General features: G+C 35.8%; 1 protein-coding gene across 1 annotated transcript; it reads right to left on the reverse strand.

Moving 5' to 3' along the window:
- Positions 1 to 4541: 4541 nt before the first annotated feature.
- LOC100889706 (serum paraoxonase/arylesterase 1) lies at positions 4542 to 16351 on the reverse strand. Its single transcript, XM_030987897.1, has 9 exons — positions 16239 to 16351; positions 14005 to 14075; positions 12305 to 12360; positions 10367 to 10535; positions 9202 to 9334; positions 8087 to 8287; positions 7210 to 7288; positions 5683 to 5823; positions 4542 to 4801 (listed from the first exon to the last, which is right to left on the reverse strand). Exons 1-9 carry the CDS (start codon positions 16304 to 16306, stop codon positions 4622 to 4624), a joined length of 1098 nt encoding a protein of 365 aa, XP_030843757.1. The 5' UTR covers positions 16307 to 16351; the 3' UTR covers positions 4542 to 4621.
- Between the last annotated feature and the right edge of the window lie 5536 nt (positions 16352 to 21887).

The following is a 21887-nucleotide window of genomic DNA, read 5'->3' on the forward strand; positions in this document are numbered from 1 at the left end:
TTCCTATTTGATCGTGACTCCTCTATTTGCATGTGATTTGATATGTTATACCTATGGTTTACAGATCTTCTTCATCTCACAGTAAACGTGTTTTATGCGAGAAGCGTAGGGACCGGGCGCGAAGATTTTTTTTTTTTTCATTTTTGAGCAGTGAAACTTTTAATTTTAGAGCACTTCAAAGTCTTTTCCTTCTTTCTCTCCTTTCTCCTCATTTCCCATTCCTTTTCTTCTTTTTGTTCTTTTCCCTTTCCGGCGTGGGACTTTAGGGGGCAGCTTTCCCCAAGCCCCAGTTAGCCCCTCCCCTGCCACACACACACAAACACCCACCAGTACGCCAGTGTCGTCGTGTATAGGATCGAACCATGTCAGGTGTTTATTATTGCCGTTAAGTATATTTAATTAAGGAGAGATAATTACGACCAAACCACACGAATTACACACACTCCAATGGCACACCAGGTACCCAATAATTTCAGAAAACTATATTTTTCGCCGATAATTAATGTGGATTTTTTTTTTTGATCGATAAACTGAGCTTTTTGCTCGATAAACAAATAGTTTTTTCGTTAATAATCTCTGCTCATCGAAAAATATCTATTGTGCGAAAAACACTATTTATCGGCTACCATAGTTATTTCTTTAACTTGGTTGAGCAATTGGCGTTCGTGCTATACACACCTATTCAATGGTATTATCTGATTAGTCATGCTTGTTTTATCGCTTGAGCCTTACTTGAGATACCAATGAAAGAATAATCATATCGTGTATAAAAGTAAAGTTTTGTTTATCTTCTTATGAAATATTAGAACAGTACAGGACGTACGTCCCAGGTTAAGTCTGATTGTCATGGATTAAATATGTTCACAAAACACACCACCAATTGAGGCTTATAGTAACACGTGCATCGGTAACTATTAAGACGGAAAATTTTCCATTAATGACATTCTTTTTTATTTGAGGAGATCACGCGGCGTGGTCTGGAAAATAAATGATATGTTGTTGGATATAAATTTCCCATAATGCTCTTTGAGATCATTGGAATGTTAGTCACATATATATACGCCTATACGAGCTTACTGTAGAGAAAAGGGCATGGCCAGGACTATGCCCCAAATAATTGCCCTTTAAAAGTCGACTTAATCTGTGACATGCTTATATATTTTGTATCCTAAAATGCTTTTATTACTTATCGACATTTAATGTTGTTTAAATACAAATAATTTTCTTTTTCTATGTTTTATTGCAAATGTCATTTTATATATTAGTTTTATGAAAGCACTTATTTGATGTTTTTCTTTTTTTTTGGATTGTGTTATGCAAATAGAATTATTGAATTGAATTGAATAATGCTCCTGCTGTTTGCTAGAGTTAGCACGATATATTAACTATTCGATTATAGTTTCCATAATTCCTCAATCCATAATGATTACACATACCACATGTTGTATTTATAATAATGCCTTCCCCCATGCAATCTCCAAACGGCCCTTCTCTCGAATCTGCACCTTGGTAACATACTTTTAGTTTCCTAATACCTGGTTGTTTTGCAACCCCCCCCCCCCCCCTAATCCAAGGTACGGGTACGCTACTACGGAGATGGTGTGTGTCAATATTTGCTACATTCTGACACACCCCTTCATAACCGGGGTCAAAGTATAAATGCCTGGAATAGAATCGAAGATAGGTGAGCGAAGTTTTCACTACAGTGGTCCGGTTACATGGAATAGGTTAACTTGTCAGTGAATTACGCTGTAGTATGTCAATTGAAGTACAACTGCATTACATTTTCTATGATATTTTTGTTGAGTTTTAATTCATTGATGTGTTTGTTTTATAAATCAGTTGTAAACGGGATATAGCGCTATGAGAAAAACAATATAATTATTAACCAATTCAGATTTACGAGTTGCTCTAAAGAGTGCCTGGAAAATCGATAAGGGAGAGGAGGGTAACAGGAACAGAAACCATATCAGGGGAGTGTTTCACAAAGACTAAGATCGACTTTAAGTTGGACTTAACTATGACAGGCCGTTCATGCCACTGTACTGTTTGCTCTCACCGTTATGATCTTCTTCTTTTTTCTAACTTTTTCCCTCCACAGGGATTTTATTGATTTTCATTTGCAACAAGTTAACAAACATACATTCGAGGTAATTAATATTTATGAATTATGATCGTTAGGCAATATTTTTTTCTTCAATAATGACTTATCAAAAAAAGTAAATGCTATTGTTTTGTGACCATGATTTGTACGTCTCTTGAGAGACCTATGCCAGTAAATGATGAGAGCAAACAGAGGCATGAACGGCCTGTCATAGTTAAGTCCAACTTAAAGTTGATCTTAGTCTTTGTGAAAACATCCCCCTGTTCAATGAGACTTCGAGTCCCCGCCATTTTTTTAAGTACCCCAAAAGTGCCTTTTTTCTTTTTAATAAGTGCCCCTTCCCCTTATCATGGGTGATACTTTTCCTCTTAGCAGGGTAAGAAATAAAGATAATGTTATCTAAATCAAACATGCCCGGCAATGGGCCTTGTTTGACCTGTTAAAGGAAACCTCACACCAAAGAAAAGGTGAAAGAGATATATGAATTAAGATATTCTTGGCATTAAGTAATATCTTTTAGCATGACACGTGTGCTGCCATTTTCTAGATAATGGTATGTACTAGGTAGACTTGAGCATGTATAATGAACCAAGTTCAAATGTGCCTCATTTATTTAAAAATAATAAATTATAACAATTGACAAATGTATTTCATCTATGAATGGGCAGGAATACAATAAATCTCTCAAAATATCTAAATTTATTTCTTGTGGTGTTATTTGGTATGTTAATTGTTATCCTAACCGATATAAATACACACCAATACAAATCTTCTTCTTCTTTTTTTTTATATCTTTGCTCCAATGGAATTTTTATTTTTATAACAAACAAAATAATCACATTAACATTTTATACAACCAATATCGAAAACAATATTTGTATACATCACTCAAATACATGCTTTAACATAAGCCATCTTAAAGTGAACTCTTTTCTTTTGATTCTGGGGCCCGTTTCATAAAACTTGTTATCTATAACAAATGTTAGATTTCTATGACAAATTTGCTCTCAGCCAATCAGATGCCATGATTTCAGTAGCTTATGACAGTAGCTTGTAACTTGTTATTGATATCAAGTTTGCTCTCAGCCAATCAGATGCCATGATTTCAGTAGCTTATGACAGTAGCTTGTAAGATGTTATTGATATCAAGTTTTATGAAACAAGGCCCAGATTGAACACAATAATAATAATAATAATAATAGCCTAATAGTCCACTCCAAATTTTATTAAACCGAAACGGAAAATTATTTTTGCCCAATTGATAGTGAGCCCGGCAGCCAATGAGCAGCGTCAGATCGACGTTGCTCTATCCCCTTATTGTTGAATGCCAAATAAGTTAGCAACAACTTCCATCTTTTAACGTCTTTTGGTATGACGCGGCCGGGGTTCGAACCCACGACCTCCCGGTTGTGAGGCGGACGCTCTACTGACTGAGCCAACACTCCGGGATACTAGGCAGATCAAAGGATGAAGAAAAAACTATACGACTCAACCAAATAAAAAGAATTGGGTCAAGGTAAGTTAAGATTTATCAAGGTGTCATTCAGCTTAAATTCATCATACACAAATCAAATATTTGACTTTCTTCCAATATCTGCCCAATTTGGCAATAAGCCTCGTTCAGATATGGCGGGAGTGGTTAAGATGACGTAAAGTGTATATACGTTTCACACTTCTTGATCTCATAACACAAAGCTCAGTGAATACGTTTAGGACTTGTGTTGTGTGTAGTTACCATTTAATAAAACGTAAAAAATGAAAAGAAATGAAAAATAAAAAACTGCGACGGCTTTTTAATTTTTTGTTGCGGCGGTAAACCGAATCATATCTGACCGATATAGTTAAGTACCAACAGTTCTTGCCAAAGACAGGGAACCAGACTCGACTAGCACTTGATCTAACTTCTGGTACCTCTTCTAACAACAAAAGTGTACACATAATCTTTTCTTTCATTTGTATATAACATACTTTGTAAATAATGTTTATCTTATTCATGTGTAATGTTATTTACCTTGTGTTATATTGTTATATTTTATGTAATCATGATTGACACATTATGTTTTACTTGTTCTTATTGTTGTTTTTAATAAACTCAAACTCAAACTCAAATCTAAGATCGGTGTCTTTATAAAATCGTAGAAATGAGCAAAATGTATGTATGTCTTTTTATTGTATTGTATTGCACATACTCCATGTTCTCACTACTTATCAATTTTGACATTTGAAGATAAAGAGCATTTAATCACTGTAAGCAAGCGAAGGACAGGGCTATTAGTCTATAAACATTTAACACGATCATGGAAGACCGCTGATTATTCTTCACTCATTTAATATGAAAAATATGGCGTATGAATCCAATGACCGGGGTAATAATATACTTATCTGTAAAGCGCTTTGAGAGGGCCTCCGGTCCTGAAAAGCGCTATTTAAGAACGAGCTATATTATTATTAGTAGTATGAATAATTCTAACCGTTTTTTTAATCACACAGTGAACAAGTATGAACGCGACCAGTTAACTATATGGCTTTAACCATACAGTGGAGTAGCCCTGTCCTTACTGTACCAACAAGCAGACGATTGTTGTAGTAAACAGCTGAAGAAGACATCGAGATGTTCAGACCATCTTCACTATAAATCTCCTCAAGGTCAAAACTTTGGTAGGGCTCATCTGACTGGTTAAACTTGATTCGTATAACCTAAAATAAGAGGGGAATAAGATTTAGCATTACTTGATGAATTGAAGAGTATAGTTTCAGCTCAATATTCAGATCAAGAACATTCCAGGTCAATATGGAAATCCATGTTGATGCAAAGTTATGAACAGAATGGGAGGCACTCATCTCCCCGAAGGTTCGGGGTTCCGAAGTATTATATAATAACAATTTGTACCATGAAATTCAATGTTAGAACGACAGGGAAATTATTCATTCAATATCACTGCTCTATCAAGTGGAGAAGAAAGCATTAGAAAGCATTTATCAAATTCGTGTTCTCTGCAATCTATGTGTTTCCATTTCAACTTACTTATTTATTAGAATACCAATAAAAGACTAATAGCTTCCAAATATCAGGTGGTCAACAGTACGTGTCAAAAAAGTACATACTTCGAACATATTCCCCCAAATTACAATTCCAAGATATCTGCATGATTTTTTTTCTTATAAAACCAATTTCCACGAGTCTTTCGAAGTTAGCCAGTGCTCAATCAAGCGTAAAATATTGCCAATGCTTTAGTGTTATGCGATTGAAGAGACTCTCATCTATCATGTCAAAGGTTGCTTTCCTGAGGCCATCATCACGTAATTGCAAGCTCTAGCTTAAGATAGCAGTCCCCTGCATTTTCCAATTTAGAAAGGATTTGTCAGCTATGTTTTTTTTAAAGGTATGATTATTTCATTGATTTGTATTTCATTATTTTGAGTATATTAATTTTGATTAAGTTGCAAAATGCAGAAATCAAAAAGAAGGAATCATCCAGATATCGTGAAAATTATAATTCTGGAGGATATTTTAAAACTTAGTACTTTTTGTCTTCAATACGCACTGTATACCCGTTAAAGATGATGTGATGACTAACCTGTGACGGTGCTATGTGTTTGGTGTCTTCCATATGTAAGAGAGTTCTAAAGCCTACAGGATGACATCCTAACCACAGATCACCTTCATCATCTACAAACACGTTATCTGGTGCGGTCCCAACGTGGATGCTCTGTATGGGCTGCAGAAGAAGTAAAATCAAATTAGAATACCAAAGTAAAATCAAAGTAGAATAATAATCAATTATTTTACAAGACCCTCTGATCTTATTTTAGTTCCCCTTTTCTCATTTTCGTCTGGTAAATTTGGTGTCTTTGATACTGTTAACATTTTTATTTGCATGTAATATTGTGTATAATTGTGTAATATTGTAATGATTTATTGTTTTTATATGAAGATGGAAATAAATAAATAAATAAATTAAATGAATACTTCTTGCTTGCTATCAATTCATCCGTAGACTTATCAAATACAGTATAATTATATAGCTTCGACATACAAGACGAATAATATATTATGCATACACTATTAAAGGCTTTCGACAAAAAGAACATCTAGTCTATGTGTATATATATATATATATATGCTCCACTCCAATAAATACAGTACACATGTATACTTATAAATATGATAGGGTTTTGTGGGGGGGGGATCGGGGTAGGGTTTGCTTCTTTTTAAGATATTATTATTTTCATTATTATTATTATTATTGTTATTATAACTTTAACTACTATTACTATCATTATTATTATTATCTTAATTATCTTCATCATCCTCATCATTGCAGGGAAAGGGCTATATCAAAATCAGAAACCGGAAAGTACAGAATTGTGTTACTTAACAAATATGGCAGCACTAATAATCTTTCCCATGTGTAATTTAAATGAGGAGCAGCATCAACGGTAATAGGTCTATGTATTTCATAACATATTACAGCTGTATTCTTCCTTAAGAAAATTTGTATAGCATAAAAATTGTAATGATTCTTTGTGTACAAGTCAGAACATGAACATTCTTTAATTGACATTATTCCACAGATCTCGTTACAATAGACCAATACCTTAGTTACACCACCGAACCAACTCCAAACCGATTCCAAACGGCTTACTTTGAATCATCGCGTCTTCGCGTCTGGTCAGGTGGTCGCGTTACACGACCTTTCGTGAAACGAAAGCGGAAGATCACGCGACCTTTTGTAAATTTTCCGTAGGGATTTCGCAAAGCGTCGGGTAAACTGGCCAGACCATTTGTAGGTGAGAGGGGTTTATTTCACAAACGTTACCCCCGACATTTGAGAAATAAAGGGGCAAGTTTTCACAAAAGGTCGGGTAGCGCGACAACCCGACCCGACGCGATGTTCCGATGATTCGAAGTAAGCCCCCCAAGCTGACCGATAGCCGTTCCGGGTACTAGCATATTTTGTTCAGTATGTTGCCGGTCTGGTATCGGACTTGTTTGCGTGACTCAGGTATAATTATACAACTTGTGGTTAAGAGCTATTAATGTCATTGCTCTGATCATTTTGTCACAAACAGGATGTAAACATAATAGTAGCTGGTTGACAAACCTTGTTTGTTTTTAGTCTCCAATCCTCTCTCTCATAGATCTGAATTCGTTCCTCGAATGGCTGTGAGACAATCACATACCTGGACGACAAAAAAAGTTCATATCAACCAAATGGCAATTGGCTGCAAGCCCTTTGTATTTTCCAGAAATGAATATAATGTATCACTTATCAATATAACTAAAAAAATCATGAAATAGATTTTACAAATCATTGTTCCATTTTTGGGCTAATCGATCATCTTGAAGGATTGTATGGCCAATTAACAAAAATGAAGTCTTCCTCGCCCGTCTTCCTTTTGGCCGCCATTTTCCTTTTTTTTATACTATTTACAATTCAGGACAAAAGCCCCCCCCCCCAAAAAAAAAAAATAAATAAATAAATAAATAAAAAATAAATTAATTAATTAATAAATAAATTAAACAAATAAAAATAAAAAATAAATAAATAAATAAATAAAAAAGCAACAAAAAAGCAACAAAAAGGAACAACAAAAAATATTTTTAAAAGCCTGTGACATTTGTGTTTAAATAGCTTCTAAAGTGATACAAATCATTTGTTTTGTCATACATTGCATCAGTATACTCACATAGCACAATATCTGTGAATAAAAAGGCTTGGCCAGCTATAATTAGCATGGCACCATCTTGGAATAAAATTGCAAAAAGTGGCATACAAGTTCCAAAACTAGTAAATAGTAAATGCCCTACCTCCTCCTACAAAAACAAGCTATGCTTTCCAGTAGGTTCCTGTTTCATTTCATAATTTTGAACTAACTTTGTCAACTGTGTTCTTTATTGTGCAAACAATCGATTTAAAATGGAATAAATTCGAATCAATCAATCAATTCAATCTACATTGTAGGGAGAAATAGACGTACCGTTGATCACGTGATAGCTGGATTCCATTCGGTTCTAGCAGTGGCTCACCGACCTGATCACATGATGTAACGTCACAATAGAATATTCCACCGGTTCTAAATCGTAAGAGTTGTTCTATAAGCCGGATACCTGGACTCAAACTTCGTCCATCGTTGGTAAAATAGAATGTGTCCTTGCTTACCGCGACGACGTCATTTATACTAGATTGAATAAAACAATCCTTTACATTATCATTCTGTGCAACAACAACAACAAAAAATATCATTTTTAATTTTTAGCCTACCATTCTTCTTACCTCATGTCTATGCAATGAACGAAGACTTTTCATCAAACAGATTATCAGAACCTTGTCTGTTTCATCAAGACTTAAAAGCGATCCGATCAATTATTATATAATCTACAATCTATTTCAGTTGATGAAATAATCCATATATTCCTCTCTTTTTTGATAATAAGCGGCAATTTTTATTTACATACAGTGACAAATTTATGAATCAGCGCCTGGCAATCATATTTATTACTTTCGTGTAGAATAAAAAAAATCCTATGCATTTTTTGTCATCATTCATTCATTGCTTGCAAAAAAGGGTTGGATTTGATTCTACGGCAAATTTAACCACTTTAACTACAATAAGTCCCCCTTAAAATCATCCACTAGGACAGGTATCCCCGGACAAACTTCCTTTCCAACAATATTATTGAGCCACTCCGGAGAAAGCCCTTGTACAAAATGACCCCAAAGTATTCACATATCTCTTACACATGGGGAAGTCACACGTTGTGCATTGGAATTATCTCTGCCAAATTGATTGGAGGTGCTTCATGAATACCTTTCGTTCGCCCTCTTGGAAAGAATCCTTTCACCTGTGCGTAAATGTACCGCCGGTGAAAAAATGAATTAAATTTCTTGAACCCGTATCCAGCACTTGTCTCGATAGGTTTTACAGTTTTGTACAAAGTACCTTTATTCTGCCAATGCGCAGATATAATTTTCGAAGTGGCTTATTAGTATATTACCCCCTCACAATTTAAGTGCAGTGGTGGGGCTCGAACCTTCGTCCTTCGCACGTAATGTTAATTGTTTGAAACCACTCGACCATACGACACCACTTACCTTTTCATGAGATGGTCATTGACTGTTCTAATAAATTTCAATGTCATTGACTGACGATGAAGCTCAAAGATCTCAATAACATCGATGACGCCATCATTTACAAGATGGTTTACAATGAGCACAAACGTTCTTCCTACAATCAAATCAAGAAGACATTAATATGTTATTATTATTATTATAATTATTATCATCATCATCATCTTTGTCATCATCATCATCATTGTTATAAAGTATTTGGCGTCAGCTGTGTCTGAGAGGTGAATCACTGTAACCCTAGGGTCTCTCCTCCTGGTATAATTGATTAGGGGTGTGCAGGTGGACCACTACACCGGATTTCCCCCTACTCGTATACGATCTATGCAATGGGTTTTTATCGTGCAAAGGTGATGACTTCCCTCTACATGGGACCTCTATTTAACATTTATCCGAGGGACGGAGTGTTTCTCATATAATATAGCATGCGTCTATAAAACAGGGAGGAGTACGTTGACACACAACGCTGGCTTCAGTCACCCGCCTAGGATCGATTCGAACCCATGCATGGTCTTGACTCGGCGACAGGCAGATGCTTTACCGAATGATCCATTCGCCTAATACCAATATAGAAAAGTCATCAACATTTTTGTTGATATTTCTGCATAACCAACCACCATGCAAGAAGATTGTCTATTCGATATAGGTTTCCGTGGCACGTTTTTTCCAACTTCTTCAGACGGACATCATTATTTTCTTTGTCATTGTGACCAAAAGGAAACGGAGAGGGCTGCAGTCCTATTTCCGACTCGGATGGTTCGGGATTTTTTTTTCTAAAGAGTTCCATTTATTTTTCGGAATTGTGAATCCATCATTCGGAATAACGAACCTTGATAGGAACGAAACTTTAGATAGTGATAGTGGTGGTTATTTCACCTGACAGCTAAGAAAGCAATAAATACTTGTTAGTAAGCAACCAGAAGACCGACGGGCTTAAGGTCCTCTCCGAGGGACCTGGTAATGAGGATTAATGCATTACCAAAGGGCACTAGCGCATCGACTTGGTTTCGAACCCGGGTCACCGGATAACGAGACCACTGCTCTACCGACTGAGCTGAATGAGCCATGGAAAAAAAAGGCCCTCACCATCATAACTACATTTATTTGATTCATATCCGAACATAAATGTTACCTGTATCCAGATCTTCGAACGAGCTGATTCCATGGGGGCGAAAGTCATCGGGGTCATAGTTCCCTGTGATCTTTAACCTTTTGACCTTGACGTCATCATCGTTTAGGTCAAATGCATAGATATGACCTCTGGGTGAGGATGCGACGCGATTCTTTAAGGTTGGGTACCCCTAATAATGAGAAGATAGTTGTGTTAATGTTCTCAAGAATCCCCTCGAATGGATGTGCGAAATATTAAAACAAAATAATATAATATTTTTGGGGATAATTATATTCGTCGACGTTACTGATGATGAACCGACGAATCCGTAGAGTCATATATATGTATTATGACGGATTATCCGGTTCATAATAACGCTGACGTATTGTGCAATTGCGAACAATAGCCAGTTCAGGTATCAACAGATAATAATTAGGGACTTTTAGATTTGCGTGGACTGATACGTGTGACGTCCTTTCAAGGAAGTGCATTAAAAGGACGCCGATCGTAGCAATCCACGTTGTCCTTGTGCAAATCTAAAAGTCCCTATTGTTGATAGTTTGTCACACCGGCAGTCCCTGTTATTAAAGATAAACTTGAGTTCTGGTAAAAAAAAAGAAAATGAATTCTCACAGAATCTAATGAAACTTACACTGAATGTTCAAGATTACAAATAAATGTCATGTGCCAAACAATTTTGGAAGAAAATGTATTCTGGCTGAGTAATGAGCATAGAAAGATAAGGAAATCAGGGTAGTACTAGCCCCGACACCATGTGTGTTGTCCCATATACATCTTTCTGTGTAAGTGATTGTTACTTTACCAAGACTCTGCCAAATTTATGATGATTTTGATGACTCCAGAACCTAGCATTACACACCATTACTTACAGGCTATGATCAACTTTTCTGATCCATTCCACACCTTTTCTTTCACAATGCAATCGCATGACCAGGGGGGTGTTTCACAAAGATCCTAAGTAGAACTTAACACTAAGTTGGACTTAAAAATTATGGACAGCCATTGGAGCCTTAAAATGAAATATATTCAAAAGCAGAAATTCAAGTATTTTAGACTTTTTATAAATTCCACATCAAGAACATAGAATCTCCCATGATAATAGAAAATATGAATGATTTGAATCAACATTTTATGCCTTTTAAAATAACTTTTACAAAATGTTTTCAGGGATGCTAATGGCTTTCCATAATTTTTAAGTCCAACTTAGAGATAAGTTCAACTTAGGATCTTTGTGAAACACCCCCCAGAACTCAAGTTTATCTTTAAGGGTAGTCCAAAATAGGCCAATCATATTGATTCCCTGCTCCTCGATCAGACCATAATATATCCCTAATGTATCAATAAATAAAAGTAACACAACCCACTGACTACTGCATTATCATATTACCACCCAAATCCAGTATAGGTGATGGGTTTACATTTCTAACACAAGACATGTAACGTAAGAAATAGGTGGAACATACAAGGTAATTATATGTGGTGGTATTCTCATCAGTTAAGCAGGATCTAAGTCCAGACTAAACAAGAATTTTAGTTTACACTTCCATGGAATGCTAGGTGTCATCTTCCTCCTTCAATATTCAGCTTGTCCATACACAAAAACAAATTTATGACAAAGATAATCTACCAAAGACTTTGTTGAAATTCAGTTCATACTCATATTATCTTTTTCTTCCCATTACATTGCAGAATAAATTTTTGGACACTTTTCATTGCAGGATTAAAATAATCTGTACAAGGTAAATGAGTTGGCAACAGGCACTCCATAAAAGTGTGGACATAGTTAAGCCAGGCTTGACTTAGTACGCGCTATCGGAATACCACCCATGGGAGTTTTAATCAGAGAAAGGCGATATGGGACGACACCAAATGATGTGATATTATTATTGATATGAAATAACCATGGATGTGAGGTCCACCGTCCATTTAATGACTTACAGATGAAATCAGGACCAGACCGTCTGAAAGAAGCTCCAAATCTTCTGATCCATTACCTGTATATTTGATATGATAAACATGTATGACATTCGTAGTAAGAATTACTAAAGTGTTTCACATTATGGGCAATTCAGAACTAGTCATTTTTACCCTCTTTTTTTTTTTTTTTTTTTTTACTACTACTACTACTAGACTACTTCTACTACTACTTCTACTACTATTACTCCTATTACTACAACAACTACTACTACTACTACTACTACTAGATCATTAATACTACTACTACTACTACCACTACTACTACTAGATCATTACTATTATATTCCATATACTAAGAATCTTGCTCTACGATAGGTCAAAAGTAAATCACGTGATGAAAGATAGTTCGCCCATTATTGATGGGAAAAGCAAAAAGTTCGTTACACTGTGTAGATAGTACCACTATCTACACAGTGCAACGCACTTTCACTGAAGATACAGGTACTATCTACACAGGGCAACGCATTTTCACTGAAGATTATCCAAAAGCGCACTAAAACAGGCGTAATTAAGTGCGCATTACCAATGAGCGCAATTAAAACAAACACATGCGCGCACCATACCCTCAAGGGGGTGGGTTAAAAAATTTTGATGTGAATTCGGGCATGGTGTCTTTTATGTAGATGGCAAGATGCATACACGTCCTTTTCTTTTTGTAGTTAAATTGTTTTAGATGTGGAATATAAAGCAAATAATCACCTTTTGGTTTCGGGCGATGGCAAACTATCACTTTCTCGTCGATCAGAATGTATACGCTATCTTCCTCAGCTTCGCTTCGGAAAGATATAGTTAAATCCAGATCGCCTCGGAAGTGATAGTTTGTCCCATCACCTTCACCAACGGTAGTTATTTGCTTACTAATTACTACTACTACTACTACTATTACTACTACTACTATACTACTACTAATATTACTACTCCTTCTACTACTACTTCTACTACTATTACTCCTATTACTACAACTACTACTACTACTATAATACTACTATACTACTACTACTACTACTTCTACTACTATACTACTACTACTATTACTACTACTTCTACTACTATACTACTACTACTATTACTACTCCTTCTACTACTACTTCTACTACTATCACTCCTATTACTACAAGAACTACTACTACTACTACCACCACTACTACTACTAGATCATTACTACTAATTACTACTACTACTACTACTACTACTACAGTAGTAGTAGTAGTGTTTGGTCAGTGGAGTGTGATGTAGTCACAGACAAGTCTCCCGTTTGTGGTGTCAAGAAAATATCACTAATTTTGTTTTTCCTCTCAACGCCTTCTCCCTTGGGGCACTACTCAAAATACTAAATAGATACCACGTTGATTATAGGTCCTTTAAAAACGAAAAGACATTCATGAGACATACACATGTACATTTTAGTAATTTGTCTGCCACCACATCACAGTGACAATAACCGATTCTGCCAATTTGAAATTCCCTCACGTATAGTGATTACAAATTTCAAAGATGTATGACTTCCTTATTGTTTGTCAACTTCCGTTCAAACTTTCACCAATCTGCTCTTCTTATTTTATCACGCTATATCTTTAAGAGCATCTTGCTTTAGAGGAGGATTGTCCTTTTTCTAAATTAAAAATATTTCTAGTAGGCCCCTCCTTTCTAACTATACTCACTTATCCCTGGTACGAGTGTACATTCTCCGGGTCGATGGTTGTATACAGTCTTGTGAAATCCCAGTGACTTCCTAAAAAAGAACACATCAATATTTTACTTAAATTAAGTTATTATATTATTCCTTGTGTTTAAACAATGCTATTGCGATATTTCTCTCATATTATTTTTTATATAATAATGTATCTATTCATCTATTCAAAATTGTCTGGATTAATACAACAATCGCGTTTCGTACCAGTGTAACATTTGTTTATTTGCACATATACATGCTATCAAATATGTTTTTATGATTGTGTATTTTTACTTATATTTTCTTTATTTACCTCCTTAGCATTTTATCGAAACTTCTCTTTTTTTGCTTTTATAATCATGTTTCTTATTATATCTGTGTATTTTCTTCAATACTTGTAATCGGAAATGCAGCCTTTTGTTGCATCCCTACACTGTCTGAATACAAATACTAATTACAGACCGTCAAATTTTATCCTTGGCCTACGGTGTGATCAGAAAGATCTCATGTATCATCATTATTTGTATTCGATCGTTGTTATTTTTTCAATGTCATCAATTTTGAAATAATGACACCTACTCAAGTCTAGGGGAACCACTTGGGATTCGAACAATAATAATAATAATAATGAGATTAATAATAGTAATAGTAATAATGATAATGATAATAATAATAATAATAATAATAATAATAGTAATAATAATAATAATAATAATGATAATAATAATAATGATAATAATAATAATAATAATAATAATACTATTACTACTACTACTACTACTACTACTACTACTACTACTACTAATAATAATAATAATAATAATGATAAAATTAACGATGATAATATTGCTAATACTTAAACTACAATTACAACTAATAATAATCATATGGTAATAATAAAGATAAGTCTTGCAGTAGTGCATCCAGAGACGAATTGGGGAGGAGGATGGGGCCACGTTTTCACCGGGGCGCATTATAACCCCCCCCCCCCTCTCTCTCTCCCGATAAAACTCAATCTGACGTTCCAAAGTACACAACGGCATTTTGAATAAACGGGAAATGTGCGTATATTTAGAACGTGTGTCCCAAGTTACATTTGATAACTTCCTTTTCTTCCGTCTATTTAATTTTAATGCATTGAATTGGACATTGGACTTTTCGTTTTTAAAGGCTAACGGTAAGGCAAACAGACTCAGCTAATCCATTGTCACAGTTTCTATGAGGCCTTGCAGTTTATATATTGTGTGAAGGCGTCGGGGGGGGGGGGGCTTTGCTTCAATCATACCTCCCTTTATATTGTCACGCAAAAATCACTATTTAATTTTCCACACCCCATCATTCTTCAACTTGGCGGGAGACAAATTTTTCAAATCGTTCTTCTGAAAAGTTGCATTCTAAATCACAATAACGCGCTTCTGGGGTGCATGGATGCGATGCTCATATGGGACCACAATAATCTAAATGCCTCGAACGTACTACATACATATGGTCCTAATAATGTGAAGATAAGAGCACCAGGGGGGGGGGGGGTAAAGAATGAACTTCTAATCTCACTCTGTTTGAATGTCACACGACTTCACCAACTTTACTAAACACTCCAGTTGGAGAAATAGGGAGACAATTATCAAATTCTATTATTTGATGCATCGATCTTCAGTCGTTGCTTTTATACGATCTAATGAAAAGTAAAATATTAATTGGAGCCAAGAAAGAAAAAAATAATTCAAATACATCCATTATCTAGTACCTTCATACAGAGGAACACGTAACATGAAATACAAATCATCTTTATTCTCTTGAATCGCTTCACAATAGTTTGAAAAACGCTCAACCTATTAGAAGAGACTAAAATCATCCGACAAATATACTGAAAGACCACATTCATAATGGTTGGATGCCCCTATTACCTTACTCACAAGGGGGTGGATCGAGGGACTTTGATAAGTGACAAAAGAACAAATGCTATATGTTATGAAGGGCAGTTTCTTCGGAGATCACGAAGGCCGCATACAAACCAGGGTTGGCTTCTCATACACGAACATAATAAGTATGCGAATTTAAAATACACAGTGTTATCCTAATGGAATTATGAGACTAGTCTACATAATATGAGGGAGGTCGCACCCCCAGAGTCAAGGAACTTTACACGCGTTAAAGGCAAGTCCTGCAATGGTACGAAACTGCTTTTTTGTACTATCAATATATTCACGGTTATATACTTACATGACAATGAATACATGTCGAAATACTAAGGCTAGCAATAAGGATAGTACAAACATACGCCAAGTCATGTTTTCGTCTCGCTTTAGATCTGATATAATGTGATCAACGGCCAATTACTGTAAGTCTTTGTTACGTGCCTCGTTATGCTTTGGTAAAAAAAGTGATCTATTGGAGCGGCATATCCCCGTATATCCTAATTTGTGAGTACCCCCCCCCCCCCCCGGGCAGGCGCGGATCAAGGATTTCTAAGGAGAAAAGTGGGTTATAGACAAATGCTCATGTACCCTTTACAGCTCATTTTATTTATGTTATTACCAAAGAAGAAAAAAGCCAGTCAGTCACTCAATAGTGTCTTACAGTAAAATCTAGAAAGTAAACGGGTTTCCTTGCATAATTTGAATACCAGGACACTGCTAATGTTTAAATTTCACAGATAGATCATACATGACATATTCATTATTCCTGCAAAGTTCTATATAAGTTGATGTTGGCTGCAAAAGGGACATAGTATATTTAAAGGAATTATTTTTTATTTTTACCCCGTCCATGAAATGATCGTGACAATGTGATTCATTCTTTGATATATTATGGTTTTATCTCTTCTCAGAACCTTTTGATCGAACTTTATTGATCAATATTTATTGAACAGTAGAGCTCTGAGAAGTTATGAATTTTTATTATCAGGGACCCGTTTCACAAAGCCTTTTTTTCAATGACAAATGACAAATATCAGAGACAAATTTGTTGATAACCAATCAAAAGCAAGGATTTCAGTAGCTTATAACGACAAATGTCATTTGTCACTGATGACCAGTTCTGTGAAACGCCCCCAAGGAGGAATAAATCATACTGTCACAATCGTTCCATGAAAACAGGTTAAAAAACTATTCCAACATTGTGAGCAACAGTGTAAAATAATATGGGGGGAATCATTGCAAGATCGAAGGATATTAAACATCAAAATGAAATGAAATTTAGAGAGAAGAACTAAGTTTTCTTACACCAAGTCCCACAGCTAGAACGAAGACAAAGTATATGACAAGGATCCCCATATCAAGGGGAACGAGCTCCTGACTGATACCCGTCGTCATCGTGGCCGTACGTGATGTCAACGTCCAGATCGTGAAAAACTTGCCACTTCTATTTCCTGAGTGAATCCAGAACAAAAGAAATCCCTTGTTCTTCCTCTTAGTTCCTCAATTTCCTAGAAAATGTGCAATAATTGATGTTTCATCAAAGCTGTTCGAATAGTGGACGACCAAAAATGTGGCACCATTTAGGTTTAAGCAGTGGCTGGAGCATACAAACATGTATCATCGTGTGGCACGCTCATTTTCAGTATTCGGAGCTTTTTCAGTAATTTTCAATGGACGTAGCTCGTCAAATTTGATTCTTTTTTTTGTTCTGGTAATTAGAGCATTGTATAACACAAGCACCACAAAGTCACTGCAATCGCACTCTTGGACTGGTATTTACTTCACAAATTCGGGGTCAGCACAAACAATGCTGTTACAGAAAGATCCGAATAGAACATTAGATAATGATGTTTATTTAATCAGTCTAGAAGATCGCCGTTCTAGAAACCTGCCCGAGAATGAAACGCAAGGTTTAGGCTTCAAAGTGAGGCTTATTCTAAAGAATAGTTACGGATATTTCCAGAGCTACGAAAGAAGTCCACATAAACTAATAAATGCTCCACATGGTGCCCTACAAATGCAAAGTCGGGATCAATATATTGAATGACTATTAGAAGCACACGTGGTCTTTGTTATTGCCAGGCGTTCAACGAACTATCGTCGTGCAGAGGCGTTATGAGCCAAAGAAAATTGAAGGGGCTAAGCCATCGCCAGGAACGCAATACAAACCACTTGTGTATCACTCCGTAGCATCGATGGTGGGGTGGGCTGGGGTGGGGGAGGGGGGAGGGGGGAGGGGTACCACCCTAAAGAATACATCTTTGCATATACGGCTAAACTACAGTCTGGATGAGGTTAAAAACCACCACTCTTCTCTAATTCTTTCATGGGGATATCATTATAATCACGAGACAATATTTCTGGCAGCATTCCTATTTGATCGTGACTCCTCTATTTGCATGTGATTTGATATGTTATACCCTATGGTTTACAGATCTTCTTCATCTCACAGTAAACGTGTTTTATGCGAGAAGCGTAGGGACCGGGCGCGAAGATTTTTTTTTTTTTCATTTTTGAGCAGTGAAACTTTTAATTTTAGAGCACTTCAAAGTCTTTTCCTTCTTTCTCTCCTTTCTCCTCATTTCCCATTCCTTTTCTTCTTTTGTTCTTTTCCCTTTCCGGCGTGGGACTTTAGGGGGGCAGCTTTCCCCAAGCCCCAGTTAGCCCCTCCCCTGCCACACACACACAAACACCCACCAGTACGCCAGTGTCGTCGTGTATAGGATCGAACCATGTCAGGTGTTTATTATTGCCGTTAAGTATATTTAATTAAGGAGAGATAATTACGACCAAACCACACGAATTACACACACTCCAATGGCACACCAGGTACCCAATAATTTCAGAAAACTATATTTTTCGCCGATAATTAATGTGGATTTTTTTTTTTGATCGATAAACTGAGCTTTTTGCTCGATAAACAAATAGTTTTTTCGTTAATAATCTCTGCTCATCGAAAAATATCTATTGTGCGAAAAACACTATTTATCGGCTACCATAGTTATTTCTTTAACTTGGTTGAGCAATTGGCGTTCGTGCTATACACACCTATTCAATGGTATTATCTGATTAGTCATGCTTGTTTTATCGCTTGAGCCTTACTTGAGATACCAATGAAAGAATAATCATATCGTGTATAAAAGTAAAGTTTTGTTTATCTTCTTATGAAATATTAGAACAGTACAGGACGTACGTCCCAGGTTAAGTCTGATTGTCATGGATTAAATATGTTCACAAAACACACCACCAATTGAGGCTTATAGTAACACGTGCATCGGTAACTATTAAGACGGAAAATTTTCCATTAATGACATTCTTTTTTATTTGAGGAGATCACGCGGCGTGGTCTGGAAAATAAATGATATGTTGTTGGATATAAATTTCCCATAATGCTCTTTGAGATCATTGGAATGTTAGTCACATATATATACGCCTATACGAGCTTACTGTAGAGAAAAGGGCATGGCCAGGACTATGCCCCAAATAATTGCCCTTTAAAAGTCGACTTAATCTGTGACATGCTTATATATTTTGTATCCTAAAATGCTTTTATTACTTATCGACATTTAATGTTGTTTAAATACAAATAATTTTCTTTTTCTATGTTTTATTGCAAATGTCATTTTATATATTAGTTTTATGAAAGCACTTATTTGATGTTTTTCTTTTTTTTTGGATTGTGTTATGCAAATAGAATTATTGAATTGAATTGAATAATGCTCCTGCTGTTTGCTAGAGTTAGCACGATATATTAACTATTCGATTATAGTTTCCATAATTCCTCAATCCATAATGATTACACATACCACATGTTGTATTTATAATAATGCCTTCCCCCATGCAATCTCCAAACGGCCCTTCTCTCGAATCTGCACCTTGGTAACATACTTTTAGTTTCCTAATACCTGGTTGTTTTGCAACCCCCCCCCCCCCTAATCCAAGGTACGGGTACGCTACTACGGAGATGGTGTGTGTCAATATTTGCTACATTCTGACACACCCCTTCATAACCGGGGTCAAAGTATAAATGCCTGGAATAGAATCGAAGATAGGTGAGCGAAGTTTTCACTACAGTGGTCCGGTTACATGGAATAGGTTAACTTGTCAGTGAATTACGCTGTAGTATGTCAATTGAAGTACAACTGCATTACATTTTCTATGATATTTTTGTTGAGTTTTAATTCATTGATGTGTTTGTTTTATAAATCAGTTGTAAACGGGATATAGCGCTATGAGAAAAACAATATAATTATTAACCAATTCAGATTTACGAGTTGCTCTAAAGAGTGCCTGGAAAATCGATAAGGGAGAGGAGGGTAACAGGAACAGAAACCATATCAGGGGAGTGTTTCACAAAGACTAAGATCGACTTTAAGTTTGACTTAACTATGACAGGCCGTTCATGCCACTGTACTGTTTGCTCTCACCGTTATGATCTTCTTCTTTTTTCTAACTTTTTCCCTCCACAGGGATTTTATTGATTTTCATTTGCAACAAGTTAACAAACATACATTCGAGGTAATTAATATTTATGAATTATGATCGTTAGGCAATATTTTTTTCTTCAATAATGACTTATCAAAAAAAGTAAATGCTATTGTTTTGTGACCATGATTTGTACGTCTCTTGAGAGACCTATGCCAGTAAATGATGAGAGCAAACAGAGGCATGAACGGCCTGTCATAGTTAAGTCCAACTTAAAGTTGATCTTAGTCTTTGTGAAAACATCCCCCTGTTCAATGAGACTTCGAGTCCCCGCCATTTTTTTAAGTACCCCAAAAGTGCCTTTTTTCTTTTTAATAAGTGCCCCTTCCCCTTATCATGGGTGATACTTTTCCTCTTAGCAGGGTAAGAAATAAAGATAATGTTATCTAAATCAAACATGCCCGGCAATGGGCCTTGTTTGACCTGTTAAAGGAAACCTCACACCAAAGAAAAGGTGAAAGAGATATATGAATTAAGATATTCTTGGCATTAAGTAATATCTTTTAGCATGACACGTGTGCTGCCATTTTCTAGATAATGGTATGTACTAGGTAGACTTGAGCATGTATAATGAACCAAGTTCAAATGTGCCTCATTTATTTAAAAATAATAAATTATAACAATTGACAAATGTATTTCATCTATGAATGGGCAGGAATACAATAAATCTCTCAAAATATCTAAATTTATTTCTTGTGGTGTTATTTGGTATGTTAATTGTTATCCTAACCGATATAAATACACACCAATACAAATCTTCTTCTTCTTTTTTTTTTATATCTTTGCTCCAATGGAATTTTTATTTTTATAACAAACAAAATAATCACATTAACATTTTATACAACCAATATCGAAAACAATATTTGTATACATCACTCAAATACATGCTTTAACATAAGCCATCTTAAAGTGAACTCTTTTCTTTTGATTCTGGGGCCCGTTTCATAAAACTTGTTATCTATAACAAATGTTAGATTTCTATGACAAATTTGCTCTCAGCCAATCAGATGCCATGATTTCAGTAGCTTATGACAGTAGCTTGTAACTTGTTATTGATATCAAGTTTGCTCTCAGCCAATCAGATGCCATGATTTCAGTAGCTTATGACAGTAGCTTGTAAGATGTTATTGATATCAAGTTTTATGAAACAAGGCCCAGATTGAACACAATAATAATAATAATAATAATAGCCTAATAGTCCACTCCAAATTTTATTAAACCGAAACGGAAAATTATTTTTGCCCAATTGATAGTGAGCCCGGCAGCCAATGAGCAGCGTCAGATCGACGTTGCTCTATCCCCTTATTGTTGAATGCCAAATAAGTTAGCAACAACTTCCATCTTTTAACGTCTTTTGGTATGACGCGGCCGGGGTTCGAACCCACGACCTCCCGGTTGTGAGGCGGACGCTCTACTGACTGAGCCAACACTCCGGGATACTAGGCAGATCAAAGGATGAAGAAAAAAC

This window comes from Strongylocentrotus purpuratus, unplaced genomic scaffold (assembly GCF_000002235.5).
Source record: "Strongylocentrotus purpuratus isolate Spur 01 unplaced genomic scaffold, Spur_5.0 spur5_scaffold_17, whole genome shotgun sequence".
In the NCBI taxonomy this organism is placed as follows: domain Eukaryota; kingdom Metazoa; phylum Echinodermata; class Echinoidea; order Camarodonta; family Strongylocentrotidae; genus Strongylocentrotus; species Strongylocentrotus purpuratus.